At 43.5% G+C, this 15,074-nt stretch overlaps 1 protein-coding gene across 12 annotated transcripts in view; it reads left to right on the top strand.

The window, feature by feature from the left end:
• STARD9 (StAR related lipid transfer domain containing 9) overlaps positions 1-15,074 on the top strand; it is a 128,042-nt gene that overhangs the window by 77,992 nt on the left and 34,976 nt on the right. For 9 of the 12 annotated variants that reach the window (XR_010405034.1, XR_010405033.1, XR_010405035.1 and 6 more), the window contains 11 exons: positions 1,956-2,023; positions 3,310-3,407; positions 3,820-4,029; positions 4,212-4,309; positions 5,424-5,501; positions 5,933-6,004; positions 8,818-8,997; positions 12,222-12,273; positions 12,605-12,742; positions 13,397-13,479; positions 13,615-13,718. Coding sequence is in view for 9 of the 12 variants with exons in the window: in XM_064570577.1 (XP_064426647.1) it covers positions 1,956-2,023; positions 3,310-3,407; positions 3,820-4,029; positions 4,212-4,309; positions 5,424-5,501; positions 5,933-6,004; positions 8,818-8,997; positions 12,222-12,273; positions 12,605-12,742; positions 13,397-13,479; positions 13,615-13,718 (1,181 nt within the window). In the remaining 3 variants the exon portion in view is untranslated. Of the gene's footprint in view, positions 1-1,955; positions 2,024-3,309; positions 3,408-3,819; positions 4,030-4,211; positions 4,310-5,423; positions 5,502-5,932; positions 6,005-6,356; positions 6,401-8,069; positions 8,284-8,817; positions 8,998-12,221; positions 12,274-12,604; positions 12,743-13,396; positions 13,480-13,614; positions 13,719-15,074 lie in introns of those variants that run through there. The other 3 variants (XM_064570575.1, XM_064570581.1, XM_064570582.1) reach the window with 3 other exon arrangements.

Below are 15,074 nucleotides of genomic sequence, written 5' to 3'. Positions count from 1 at the left end.
GCTCCTTGCTCAGCGGGGAGCCTGCTTCTCTCTCTCCCTCTGTCTACCACTCTTTCTACTTGTGCTCTCTCTCTCTGTCAAATAAATAAATAAGATCTTAAAAAAGAAAAATATACACCATGTAAATAGTAACCATAAGAGTTATAGTATTATGTTAGTGTCAGGCAAAAAAATAAATTTTAAGACACCTATGTACTATAGACAGAGGGACATTTCATAATGACAAAGGGTCTGTACATCAAAAAGATGTAAGAAATATAAATGTATGTGGATTTACTGTGTGCAAGTCCTGCTCATATGTTTAATGAAGTAAGGACCCAGGGCTTACTGATTGACTTATCAGACTTTGAGAGCCCATCTGGTTCAGAGCACATTCAAATACAGATTTCCTGTGTGATTTGCCTAAAAATCCAGAATATCACCTTGTTTAGGAGGGCGTCTAAGGGGAAAGAAACCACTCTGTTCCAAATAACAAGCTTTATTTATTTTTTTTTCCAAATGCAATATAGGGGCTTAATTTGGATCACAATTTGAACAAACCAAAAGAAAAAAAAAAGACATCTGTGTACTGGGTATTAGCTAATAGTAAGGAGTTGTTACTCTGTTAAATTATGGGGGTTATGCTTTTTTTAAAATTTTTATATATATACATATTTTTTAAAGATTTTATTTATCTGACAGAGAGAGACACAGCGAGAGAGGGAACACAAGCAGGGGGAGTGGGAGAGGGAGAAGTAGGCCTCCCGCCGAGCAGGGAGCCCGATGCGGGGCCCGATCCCAGGACTCCGGCATCACGACCCAAGCCGAAGGCAGACGCTTAACAACTGAGCCACCCAGGCACCCCTAATTTATTTATTTATTTGAGAGAGAGCACATGAGAGGGGGGAGGGTCAGAGGGAGAAGCAGACCCCCTGCCGAGTAGGGAGCCCGATGTGGGACTCGATCCAGGGACTCCAGGATCATGACCTGAGCTGAAGGCAGTCGCTTAACCAACTGAGCCACCCAGGCGCCCAAGGTGCCCCTAATTTTTATATTTTTTCATTTATTTTTTATTAACATAATGTATTATTTGTTTCAGGGGTACAGGTCTGTGATTCATCAGTCTTACACAATTCACAGTGCTCACCATAGCACATACCCTCCCCAGTGTCCATCACCCAGCCACCCCATCCCTCCCACCCCCCCTGCACTCCAGCAACCCTCAGTTTGTTTCCTGAGATTAAGAGTCTCTTATGGTTTGTCTCCCCCTCTGGTTTCGTCTTGTTTCATTTTTCCCTGCCTTCCCCTATGATCCTCTGTCTTGTTTCTCAAATTCCTCACATCAGTGAGATCATATGATACATGTCTTTCTCTGATTGACTTATTTCTCTTAGCATAATACCCTCTCGTTCCATCCACGTCGTTGCAAATGGCAAGATTGCATTTTTTTGATGGCTGCATATTATTCCATTGTGTGTGTGTGTATACACACACACACACACACACACACACACCCACCCCACGTTTTCTTTGTCCATTCATCTGTTGGACATCTAGGCTCTTTCCATAGTTTGGCTATTGTGAACATTGCTGCTATAAACACTGGGGTGCACATATCCCCTTGGATCACTACATTTGTATCTTTGGGGTAAATACCCAGGAGTGCAATTTTCAACTTTTTGAGGAACCTCCATACTGTTTTCCAGAGTGGCTGCACCAGCTTGCATTCCCACCAACAGTGTACGAGGGTTCTCCTTTCTCCACATCCTCGCCAACATCTGTCATTTCCTGACCTGTTAATTTTAGCCATTCTGACTGGTGTGAGGTGATATCTCATTGAGGTTTTGATTTGGATTTCCCTGATGCCGAGTGATGTTGAGCACTTTTTCATGTGTCTGTTGGCCATTTGGATGTCTTCTTTGCAGAAATGTCTGTTCATGTAAAATGACAAGTTTTAAATGTGTTTTCTCCCTTAGGCAATCCTGGAGAACAACCTCCGCTCTGAAATTGCTAGCAAGATCAACCTTGTGGACCTAGCAGGCAGGTAATTAGGATTTCAAAGCCAAGGGGAATTAATCCCTTGACAATGACCTTGCTCTTGCCCATTTTACAGGGAATAAACTCGTTCCATCTTTTTTCACATTTCAATCATCCTGAGAAAATTACCAAAAAAACCCCAAATTTTTGAATGCTATGTTAAGAAATTACAGTTTTCCAGGAGCTAAAAAAAAATCTTCTATGTCAAGGGTTCTAAATCTTAGCTGCCTATTAAAATCACCTGGGCCTGTCCCTGCTCTGCGGGGAGCCTGCTTCTCCCTCTCCCACTCCCCCTGCTTGTGTTCCCTCTCTCGCTGTGTCTCTCTCTGTCAAATAAATAAATAAATAAATCTTTAAAAAAAAAAAAATAAAAAAAAAATAAAATAAAATCACCTGGGCCTGTAAAAATTCTCAGTGCCTTGGTTTCACCTCTGATCAAATAAACCTCGTTATCAGTGAGGTGAGAGGCAGTGCAGGCTTCAGTAACTTTTTGAAGCTGTGCAGGTGATTCCAGTGTATAGCCAAGATCAAAAAACACTGCTCTAAGTGGAAGTAGCTGAGTTAGTATACTCTTTTTTCTGTCTTAATATTAATTGTATGCAGCCCTATGTGTTACTGGAAAAAAAAAAAAGAAATCTTTTAAAAATACTGCGGCAATGAGAAGATAAGACCTTTGAAGTATTAGAAGAAAGCATGAATTGTAGTCACATGTATATCCAGAAAGAAGAAAGTCTTGGGGATAATGTCACAAAAAAAAGTGTGAGATGAAATAAAGCAAATTTTCTTATTTTAAAACTGCTAAATTATTAATATGGTACATCATTCCATTAAAAATGAAGTGTTGTCTCTGTCAGCTGCAACTCTGGCATTTTGAGGGGAAAAATGACGTGCTGTCTGGAAGAAACTATATCAGGCACCTGGAAGTATGACTTTTTAGTAGTTCCCATTGACAGTTGACAAATAATGATAAAGCCATTAATAGATGAAATTAAAACAAAGATTGGGCATAGTGATGCTAATATCATTACTGTAAATGAGCATTACAGTTAGCTAAATTGCTCTGGCAGCCAAAATAAAGAAAATATAATGAATTACTTGATTTCTATTGCCCAAGAAGTGGAGGAATGCCAGTTCATTACAAGATGGTAATACTTTTTCTGGTAGTGAATTCTAAAAAGAATTTATCATGTGAGCTTTTTATATAATGTACAACATAATGGATAGTGTCTTTCAACAACATTATAAGGACAGTGTCTTCTTTGCTTTTGTTTTTGTTTTCATTGACTGTTTTAGTGAAAGAGCAGATCCCAGTTACTGTAAGGACCGCATTACTGAAGGAGCCAATATCAACAAGTCTCTTGTGACTCTGGGAATTGTCATCTCCACCTTAGGTATTTTGCTGATAGACTGGATCATCAGAGTGGGAGGGAGACTTTGGAAAATAACTCACATGTTTTCATTTTATGAAAATGGGGTAGACATTTACAAGGTTCTTTTTTATAAAGTTACCTTCTGACTGAGGCCATAAAAATTGATATTTGTCTGCAGTTGAGAACACTGTGTGGTCATAATCCCAACCCTCTCATTTCAAGAAGAAGGGAGACTGAAAACTCCGTTTGTGGCTCAGATAGTCTGTGTCCTGAGTCCAAAGTCTAATTCAGGATTCAAACTTGTAGCATTCTATCATGCAGAGAGGGATTATAAAGTGTGATACTTAAATTTGTGTTCTCCCACCATTGTTTTAATGCATGTGTTTCACAATTCCTTTCTTCTTCCACTTTTATTATTTTGTTGTCTTTAAAGCCCAGAATTCCCAAGCATTCAGCAGCTGCCAGAGCTTCAACAGTACAGCCAGTGATGCTGGTGACAGTGGGATCCCTATCTCTCCTTCTGGGACCAGCAGTGGAGGGGGGCCCTCCCGGAGGCAGTCTTACATCCCATACCGGGACTCCGTGTTGACATGGCTGCTGAAGGACAGTCTTGGAGGCAACTCCAAAACTATCATGGTTGCTAGTGAGTGGGATGCTGGAGCTGGTTCTGTGTTGGGACTGGTACTCTGCCTCAGAGAAAGGGCCATGACCACCCATTTCATTAAGAGTTTCATAATACAGCATGGACGGTAGCAGTAAGGCAAGTGGTTACAGGCTGGGTCAGGAGGGCTTGGCGTGGTTTTTAACTTTCTCCTTCTACCTCAGCTGTGTCTCCTGCACACACTTGCTACAGTGAGACCATGAGCACACTGAGGTATGCATCCAATGCCAAACACATCATCAACAAGCCACGGGTAAATGAGGTGAGGCCTTCATTTGAAGTCTTGGTCTGGTATCGTTTACACTAAGTTCTTTTATTCTCTCATTTTTTAAATTCCTTCCTTCCTTCCTTTTTTCTTTCTTGTTTCCTTTCCTTTCCTTTCCTTTCCTTTCCTTTCCTTTCCTTTCCCTTTCCTTTCCTTTCCTTCTTTGTCTTTCTCTCTCTTCACCCTCATCCCAACTTGCCTGACTTTGCCAAATGAAAATGGAGTGGAATTCTTTCTTTCAGTGTCATACCCTTCTCTTATATCTCTGCTGACTTCATTCAGTTGCCTTTTTGAATAATTTATTTTAGATACTTCTCTGAGACCATTCCTTTTAAGATCTCTGGTGTACCACTGCCACCCTAAGGGAGATCATTTAAAAGTTTCTGTGTTCTATGCTTTTATTTTGAGTTTGTGTGGATGTATGCTTGTATTTTATTTCTTTTCTGTGCAAACTGCAGTGACCTCTGTTGCAGGCTAAAAAGGGGCATATTAAGGAATTTGTTTTGAAAAGTGGAGTAATAATGAGAAATTTTAAAAATATGCTTTGCAATTTCAGTGAAAAGTTTCAGGGCAGGGATCACAAACTGGTGGCCAGGCCTATATAGCCCATCTGTGGACTGTTTTATTTATTTATTTTTTTTATTTTCGATTTTTTTAAGAGTGAACTACCTGTGGACTGTTTTAAAAGGCAATGTAATTAGGTGGCTACTAAGTTTAGTCACATTACAGGAAGATGAGCATCGACTGCCTACACATGTGCTGGCACTTGTGTTACCCGTCCACCTCCTGCTCAAGGGCAGCGATTCTCATACTTGAGTGTAGATCAGAATCACCTCCTGGAGGGTTGGTTACACCACAGCTGGGCCCCAGCCCTCAAGAGTTTCTGATTTGGTAGGTGGTGGGTGGGTGGGTGGGTGGGGAAGCAGAATTAGCATTTCTAACAAGTTCTTAGGTGGAGTTGATGTGGTTCTGGGACCATACTTTGAGAAGACTGCTTCAGAAGTTACTCCAAAGGAGTAAACCACTTTTTCCAAACTAGTTCTGTGTAGCATCTTAGAGCTGGTTGGGGCCTGATATCAGTCTTTGTGAAACCAAGTTCTTTGTGTTTCAGGATGCAAATATGAAACTGATCAGAGAACTCAGGGAGGAGATTAGAAGACTCAAAGCCATGCTGCTGAGCTTCGAACTGGTATTCAGGCTATCAGAACTTTTCTGTTCCCCAAAACCTGCTTTTCTTCTGCATAGAATCCGAGCCCTACTGCATTCCATGTTTTCAATTAAGGGACACTTGTGGAACAGAGGCAGGAACAAAGACAGGACATGGATGACTCTGATTACCTGAGTAGTTTCAGATGGGGTGGACATCGCCACTATATCATTTTTGTTGTCCAAAGGGCATTTGCCTAAATGGCCCTTCTTCTGTGTGTAGGTGGATTCAGGGAATGGGGCCCTCTAGAAAAATTCGTTCGAATTTTCCTTCTTTGTACCAGTGTGAACCCCAATATTTAAGCTTCTGATTTGTTTCTGATTTTAATGATAAAGTCTTTTCTTTATCTGCCCCTCTCTTCCTTCATAAGAGTAAGGGTGAGACCCACAAAGCACATCTGTCTCTTTGTGCAGAGAAATTACAGTCTATTGAATGAGGAAAAGGATGAGAGTCTGAAGGAGCTGGTTCTCCAGAATGAATTGAAGGTGGGTGAATTGGGTGGACTCAGTTATGCTCTGCATCACCCTGGTAGTAGGTCTCATCTCTCTCCATTATTCCTGAGTCATGGCTGCTCCCTTGTGAGAACAGAGAGTTTCTATCTAGTTTAGAGACAGTTTTTGTCTTCACTGAGCTTTGAGTGGGGAATGCGTTTGCCTTAGGGGCTGGTAACTGGCTTTCTTTGTTTTGTTCTCTTAGGGGTTAATGATAACTCCCTTTGGATAGGGAGAAAAAAATTATTTTCCAGTCAGTAAATCAACTGACTGACATGTATTCATTGAGCACCAAATAGGTGTTCAGCATGATGCTTCAAGAGATACAAAGAAGTTCTTCCCACAGGTGGCTTGCAGTCCAATTGGAAACACATTTAGAGAATGGTAAAGGTAATGAACTATAGTGTTATATGAAAAGAGCTTAGGGAAGGAAGAAATCATTATGGCTTGGAGTTTTCAGTGCCGGCATCACAGTGCTGGGGCTGGAGGCTAGAGAACTTGAACTAGACCTTGAAAGATTGGTAGAGTATGTTAGGAAGAAAAGGGTAAGGCATTCGGGGTGAGGGTGGGATAATTTCAGCAAGGCCATGGAACTGAAAGAATGAACTTGTGTGGGAGGCCATATGGAAGCACACAGTGTGAGAAGACTGAGCTGACTAGAATACATGCTCATGGCAGAGAGTAGTGGAGGTAAGGTTAGGGCCAGTTTAGGAGTTTGGACTTTACATTCACAATATTAATCACGGCTTCTTGAACCAGTTTGGTGACATAATAAAAGTGTATATTAGGAAATTAATATGACAGCTGTGTGTAGGATGAACTGAAGGGAGGGAAGATTGGAAGCAGAGAGATCAACCAGGAAGGAGACTAATTTTGTGACTCCGTGAGGGTGAGGGCAAGACATATGGGGAGGTTAGATTAAATGGTGATTCCTGGAGACACTTACAAAGAAGAAATGGCAGGCATTATTTGGTGACAGTTTAGAGTTAGATACCACAACCCAAATGTCCCAATTCCCAGTACTCTGTTGCATCATCATTATACATTATAAAGTATCCTGGCTATGTCAATATTTTGTTACCCAAACTAAACTTTAGGACTACATCACACATCCAGGCATTTCTCAAAAATTCTATGCTTAAATATACGTTCTAATTTTTGGTTCAGAAAATATTACTGCTGTATACATAAAAGATGAAGTAGAGAGTCAAAATCATTCCAAGCTCCTTAGCAGTTTTACATTATACATTTCTGGCAGACCTGGACTTGAATCTGCCACTTGCTGGCCTTTGACCTTATGCAGTAAAGGGGTAGGTGATGAAAGCCAGCCAGAAGGGGAGGTGTGTTCAGCGGTACCTCCAGGTAGCTGAATCAGGCAGGCTAAACTGTAAGCCAGAGTGCCCTGCTGCTCACCTTTGCCAGGTCCTCATCCAACCCAGTCCTTCATGGGTACCCTGTAAGTCTCACTCTTTGCAAACTTCAACTCAATGAGTATAATGTTAAAAATAACATTTCTAGGGTATGTAAAACACTTGTACCTAAACTTGTCATACTTTGTTTCTTCTCAAGTACTTAGCTGAATCCAGGTCCTTTTCCTGCTTCCTCAGTTCTTCCATTCCCAGGATAACTTTAACTTTCCTGCCTGGGCATCCATTTCCACCAAAAGAAGAAAAAAGCACCTTACATTCAACATTGTTAATTCACGTTCCCCAGGTGGCCTTACCTTAAGGCCTCTAACTTGCTGTATTGTGTGTGTGTGTGTGTGTATGTATACACACATACATATATACATGTTTTGTTTTTTTTTAAGGCAGGGTAGAGGGAGAGAGAGAATCTTAAGCAGGCTCCACGCCCAGTGTGGAGCCCGATGTGGAACTCGATCTCACAACCCTGATATCATGTCCTGAGCTGGAATTAAGAGTCAGATGCTTAACCCACTGAGCCACGCCAGCGCCCCTACATATTTTTTAAACTCTGTTCCTAATACATAGTAAGCCCTCAATATTTTGTTATTATTACCTGGTCTTTCAGACCAGTTTTTCTTTTTCTCTTTTTTTAGAAATTTTAAATGGAATTTTTATTGGAATATGATGGACATGCAGAAACATAAAATATACAAAATACAAAAAACACAAAATACAACATAGTAGCATTCAATGGATTTTCCACAAAGTGCACACAGCCATGTAACCACCACCCAGATCAAGAAATACAGTACTACTGGTACTACCCAAGATCCCTCATGGCCCACTGCAGTCAGTGCCCCTCCAAAGGTAACAGCTATTAAAACAACTGTCAGACCAGTTTCTTACAGTCTTTGTTCTGAGGAGATTCCTCTTGATGCTTTGTGTATCTTTGAGCCCCATATAAGCTTATATTAGGATTTGGGGTTCTGCACCTTGGGAAAGAAGTGTTGGGTCATAAAACTATTCCCAGTATGGATCACATAGAAGAGGGATAGGGAAAGGGGAATTATAGACATAGATGTACGACTAACATCTCAATTTAAAAAAAATAACATTTATGGCATTTTTTTTCAAGTTATAGAAACAATACACGCTTGTTGCAGAAAACTTTAAAAATAACATTTACAGAGGGAGTTTCTATTTATAAAAGTAATACTTGCTTATTGACGGGATGTTAGAAAACCGCTCACAGAGGAGGTGCAAAGGCCTCTGTGGAGCTTTGAATAGTAACACTGAGGAAAGTGAGGAAGGAATGCCATGAGGAATCAGACTAGGATGACTGCTGACCTTCAGTCTGCTCCCCAGGCGGGGTGTCTAAAACTGCCTCCTCCATCTCTGCAGATAGACCAGCTGACTAATGACTGGACCCAGAAGTGGAACGAGTGGAAGGCCCTCGTGGAACATTACAGAGTGGACATCAACAGGAGGAGGGCTGGCGTGGTCATTGACTCCAGCCTGCCACATCTAATGGCCTTGGAGGATGACGTACTCAGCACAGGTGTCGTGCTCTATCACCTCAAGGTGAGCAGGCTGTGCATTCCCTCTCTTCCTGAGCCACTGGCCCCAGAGGTCAAAAACAGAGACGTTGAGGGCAGTAGCCATGCATCTGTGGATTGAGCCAGTTGCTGCTGAGCTGCCTTTCAGGTTTGCCCTCAGGAAGCTGGGCTAGCCAACCAACTGTGATTCATTTGCTTTTGTATAATTAGAGCAGAAGACTGGAAATCAAAACAATTATTTGTTTTTCCGTGGCTGCCATTGTGCTCTTAGATAACTTACTTTCATTCTCTGTGATTTAATCTCATTTTAAAGTAAGAAAGATGCTGCTTATATTCCTTTTCTGGCTTCCTGAAGGACAGGAGTGCAGACATGGAAGTGCAATCCTAACCTCAGAATACCATGGGCACTCCCAAGCTCTGCACATCCAGGCTGCTCACAGACAGCTTTCAGAGGCTAAAGGGGATCAAGATCTGAAACAGTTTCCTTCTAATACCTCCCCACTCCTCAACTCTCAAGTCAACAAAAAGTGCACCTCCTGCTTCTCCTTTACTAGGCTTACCGGGGAAAGAAGAGAGGAGAATGAAAGTAGATGCAGAAAGCTTAAAGAAAGCATGAGGGAGAGCCCAGAGAGCTGGTGGGCCAGCAGGGTGGGGCAGGGCACAACATGCAGCCATCTAGAAGTTGGAATGAAGCTCCTGCCTTCCAAGAAAGACCTGGATCACCTGGTTGTCACATGGAGGCAGGTCCTCATTTCTAAATGAAGCATTTTGAGAGTTAGTCCCCAGTGGTAGGTAAGTCATATCCTGTCCTCATCAAAAATATTTGTCTCCCTGTAGGAGGACAGTCTCTGTGGTTGGCAGAACATACTTTATGTGGCCAAAATCCCTATGCTCACTGAAAATCCAATCATCATTCTCCTAATTGCCCCCAGCTGCCATTTGAAAGCAACAGAGTTTATGGGGGATACATAATGCTGTTCTTATCCCTGGAGAAATCAGGCTTCTAATGCTGTCATGCATCTGGTAGTGAGATGTTAAAAGGCGCTCATTTTAGGATAAGCCCTTAGGGAAGTTGTCAGAGACCAAGCCTCTCAGAAAGTTAAAGTAGCTTATTTTCAACACAGTGAGTGTAAATTTGCTCAGTGAAAATGCCTCAGGCAGAAGTGGCTGTTACCTAAATAACAGATCTAAATACCAAAGGCTGTCAATCCTTCTATTAGTCAGAACCAAGGGGAGAGGTTGGAGGTCAGGAAGAGACCAGGTGGATTAAAATGGTTAATATCTGAGTAGAACTGATCTGCTGTATTGGTTGGATGTGGAGCAAGCAGATGAAGGTAGAATTCAAGTGGTAGAACTCAGGGTGGCATCAGAGGGTTAAAGGACAGGACTGAGATTGAATCAGAGACAAGAGATGAGTGCAGGCCTCATCTGAATGTAGGAGTGCTGGTTTTCATTGCAGAATCTGTGTGCACTGAGGGTGGTGCTCCCTCGATGCGTTTGCTGTGAACCTGAGGGATGAGGGTTCAATCTAGTTCTAAACCTGGAATTCTGCATTTTATGTACCCATTTTCTCCCTTTTTGTTTGTTTAGATCCTGGTTTGGGTAATAGTATAGCAGTAATTGCTCAAGGATCTCTGTGTGTTTGTTTGCATTGCTACCTTGGTTACAGACCTAATCCCTGTCTATGCCCAGGAAGCTTTTTTTCCCTTTGGTCACCTTGGGAAGTACCTTGGGTGGGAAGAGGACAGAGGGAAGTGTGGGTGGAACACAGGTTACTGGAATCCTGGACTTTATTCTCATAATTGCCTTGTGCCATTAATTCTCCCTGCATAAATAAGCAGAGGGGGCAGCAAGCACAGGCATCAACTAAGTCCTTGTTAAATGAGATACCATTGTGTTTTGTGGTGGTTTCTGTCCTGTAGATGTAGGAGTTGTGATAGGCTGTGACCTTATCTTTTAGTAAGGAATGCATTTCATCATCAGGGCTGATCATGAATTGGCAGGAGAGGTCTTGACCCCTTTTCCTCAGTTTTGTTTGGTGGTGTTTGTAGAGGCCAGCATCCATTTGTCTGTGTGGTCCTCAGTGGCTGAGCAGGAAAGGCTGGGCTCTGGCTGTCTGTGGGTGCAAGCCCAGTAAGGTCAGAGTCTCATTCATTACTTCCAGGAGCCTGCCTTTATACCAGCTATTTTAGGGGAGCTGCAGGGACCGCCCACTTCTGACTGCTAACAGTGAAGCCTAGTAGGGAACTCTCTGCTCACTTCAAAAACATCAGCTACCAGGGAGGTGGTATGGTGAGGATGGATAAGCATGGGCTCAGGCCCAGAGAGACCTCAATTCTAGCCATGGCTCTCCTATTTAGTATATAGGTTCCCTGGACAACTTTCCCCATCAGCTTCAGATTCCTCTTATATAAAAGGGGGATAATAACTATTTTAGGTTGTTTGAGGATTAAGCAAGAGATGTCTATAAAGCACTCAGCGCAATGCCTGGGACATAGTGATTGGTTTTTCAATATATGATAAACATGTATCTAAACTCAGCATCTCTGTTGTCATGTCGCTGCCTTCCCCAAACAGAGGTATGTGTTCTTAAAAGAATTGCCATAATCCAAGGGCCAAAAGGCCGTGTCTTCTACTAACCCAGTGATTTGTTTATGCTAACTCCAGTTTCCCTTCCTCTCTTACACTTTCTTCCAGTCCTTTTTGATTCTAGATATGCTTTTCTCCTATTTGTGCTTTACCCTTCTTAGCATCTGGTATCTGTTGAACTTTATCTGTCGACCAAAAAGGTAAAAATCCTGTGCTTCCATACATCTTCATAGAATATGTGTCTCTTTGAGACTAAATGGACCAAACTTGGACCGTACCAACCTTAGTCCCTGGAGGAAAGTTCTGCCTGTGTGCCCACTTTCTCAGACTAGAGAGTCTCTGACCAATGGTTCATGGCTGTTCCCTAACATCAGGCTGTGGGACAGCAGGGAGTTTGCCAATACTTGTTGACTTTGCAAAGAGCTGGTGCTGCTTTCTTATGTCCCCCCCGCCCCGCCCACCGCCTTCTCAGGGGCTTCCTGGGCTGCAGTGAGTGGGCAGAGCGGTCAGAACAGCCTAGACCAAAGTTGGAAAGTGGTGTGGAAAATGCCAGGGTGGGCGTGGGAAGACAGTGGTAACACTCCAACAGGTAGACTCTGCTTTGGGGGCAGGCTGTGTCTCTTTCTACTCTTGTTAAAAGGGCTTTGTGTTTTCCTTTAGGAAGGGACAACAAAAATAGGAAGGATTGACTCAGACCAAGAACAGGACATTGGTAAGTGCTAGAACATTTGGGTCTGGCACTGTGGCAGGTAGTCATGCGTGACCAGTCTCTTTAGAGGAGCCTGATGATGCCCTGATGAGAAGAAGGTATCTCTGAAGATCAAGGGACTGTTCCTGTTTTGCTTCTATGTTGTGGTCGTGGGTCGGGGACATGGTAGGAGGAGACCCACACGGTGGGAGGATCCAGGTCTGGGTGGTTTCAGGTGGTGGCTCCTCTTCTCTTGTCGTAATGTGAAGATCTTACAGATGTGGATTCTGATCTCATAGAAAGGGTGTTCCCCTGGGTTGTCTCCCCACCCCATTGACCCCCATCTCCTGTATAGTCCTGCAGGGGCAGTGGATCGAAAGAGACCACTGTACTATCACCAGTGCCTGTGGGGTAGTCATTCTGCGACCTGCCCGGGGGGCCCGCTGCACAGTCAATGGCCGGGAGGTTACTGCCTCCTGTCGTCTGACCCAAGGTAAGACTGCTTATAGCTCTATTTATGCCAGGATGAGGGATGGACTCTCTTCATTCTCATGGGACAAACCCAGAGAGCTCAGTGAAGCAGGCTTTAAAGTTGGGACACCCAGCCTCTGCACTCAGATGTGAAGATTTCCTAATACCACCCTCTTCCCATAAACAAAGAAGCCTTAATTCTAGGGTTCCAGGGTGGAGAATGACTCTCTGAAATTTGTACCTGTGTCCTTGGGAAGGTCTCTGAACCTCAGTTTTCTCATCTGTAAAAAAGCCATAGAGGATTGTTGTGAGGATTGAATGACCTAGTTCATGTGATGTTCTTCACAGTTCTTGGCACCCAGTAAATACTCATTATCATCATTGCTATTACTACTATTGTTAACCTATTACTATTACTACTATTGTTAATCTAATGTTAAACATTCCCTCACTACTCCACTGGGAACTCATTTTGCTTTCCCTTGGAGTAGCAGAACTCCTCCTATTCATTTTGTTAATTCAGTACATACGCTCTGCGATATCCAGTGAATCTTACTGCCTCACCTAAGTTATCAACTTGTTGAGGGCAGGATTTTGTTTTCCAGAAGGGTGCCCTACACATAATACATACTCAGAACGTGAGCTGTTGATTAATTCTCACCCGTCTCTGTCACAGGAGCAGTCATAACCCTGGGGAAAGCACAGAAGTTCCGATTCAACCACCCAGCAGAGGCCGCTGTCCTGCGGCAGAGAAGGCAGGTGAGTGTGCTCTGGTTTCAAGTGGCTGCCAGCCTCCCTGCTTCTCCTTTTTGAGGGACAAGTTTGAGCTTTGTCTCGTTCTCTTGGATTGGGGGTGGTGACAGCAGGCTCACCACTTTTCTTCCTCGTTCCCAGGTCGGAGAGGCTGTCAGTGGCAGTGGCTCTTTGGAATGGTTGGACTTGGATGGAGATGTCACTGCCTCCCGGTTGGGTCTCTGCCCTTTGCTTTGGAAGAAAAGGTGAGAAACATGTGCTCCTTCTGCTGTGGAACCTACTGTTCTTACTTAGTCTCTTACAACATGGAGCCAGATGGGGGAGGTGAGTGTGACTGAGTGAGGCCTGTGCAAGTGATTGAGGGATCCCGAGCTAGCTGCTTAGCTTGTTGTTGGCAAGGAAGTGGTCCTGGCCTTCATTCATTTCCTGTTCAGTATTGTAAGTTTGTTCATCACTGAAAGGAGTATATCATTTGATGTTTCCTATGGCCGCTCTCCTCTGTCAAGATTTGAATGTGACGTGTCCATACGTATCTTTGAGACTGCTTCTGAACTTACCTCCCTGTGTTCCCCTTTAAATTCTGGACTGCCTGTGTGTGAGTTCATAGGGTGTGTTAACTTCCAGGACTATGGCTTCCTCCAGGTTTTTAAAGAGAGTATGGGATTAGGAATCTTTTTTTTTTCCCTCAATACCAACGGTCCAGAACTACACATAAGAGGGTCAGAAACTCCCGGAACAATATGCAAATATTTTGGGGTTCTGCCCTCTCATACCCACTTCGCCTGCATTGTGACCATGGAAACATGGAGTCAGAGTTTTCTATGTGATTGGTGGCAACTACTTTTCTTCTTCATAGTCATTCTTGATCCATTTCTACATAGAATGCTCTTCCCAGATCTACATGTCTTGTAAGTCGGATACTGGGAACAGTGGTATCCTTCCTGTAAGTCAAAGTAGCCTCTGACCTGGGGACGTTCTATAGAAAATGTCAGCAGGAGACTCAGTGTCTGTGAGATCCCTGGTGTTGGGAGGCTGCCTAGCGCCATGAGCACGGGGTTCTGGAGGGGTTCTGATGGCCCTTTCCCCTGGTTCCTTCAAGAGGGATCTAGCTGTTCTTTTCTCAGGCCAGGAGCATTTGCTGGCAGCTGATGACAGTCTTGGGTCTGACCTTGGTGGTGAGGGGCATTGGACGTAGGAGCAGAAGTGCTGTGATGCAGGGAGCATGAACAGCAGGCAAGTCCTCACGTGCGGGCTGCTAAGGACCATAGGATGAGGCAGAGTCTAAGGCAGGATGGTCCCAGTGTTGCATGACAGAGGACTCTATGGAGTGACAGGGAAGGTGGGAGAGGTGACACAACTGGAGTGTATCAAGGCCAAGGCGGATTAAGGAGCAGCTGGAATGTTTGTTTTGTCAGAGTGCAGTCATGAAAGGAGGCCTTGTCTTAGGTCCGGTTTCTGCTGGGAAGATGCACTGGAGCTCTGTCTTTTCCAGAGTTCACAGGTGTGCAGAGAAGAGAGCCCTGCAGCTTAATGAGCTGTGATACTGAAAAGTCACGTTGGAGTTGGATAAAGCTGCATCATGTCCTGAATTTCTGAAGTAA

This window comes from Mirounga angustirostris, unplaced genomic scaffold, assembly GCF_029215605.1.
Source record: "Mirounga angustirostris isolate CCGP_5_RB_7025 unplaced genomic scaffold, mMirAng1.0.hap1 SCAF_9, whole genome shotgun sequence".
NCBI lineage: Eukaryota > Metazoa > Chordata > Mammalia > Carnivora > Phocidae > Mirounga > Mirounga angustirostris.
The sequence above is the reverse complement of the archived record's forward strand: the minus strand, read 5'-3'. Positions and strand labels throughout refer to the sequence as shown.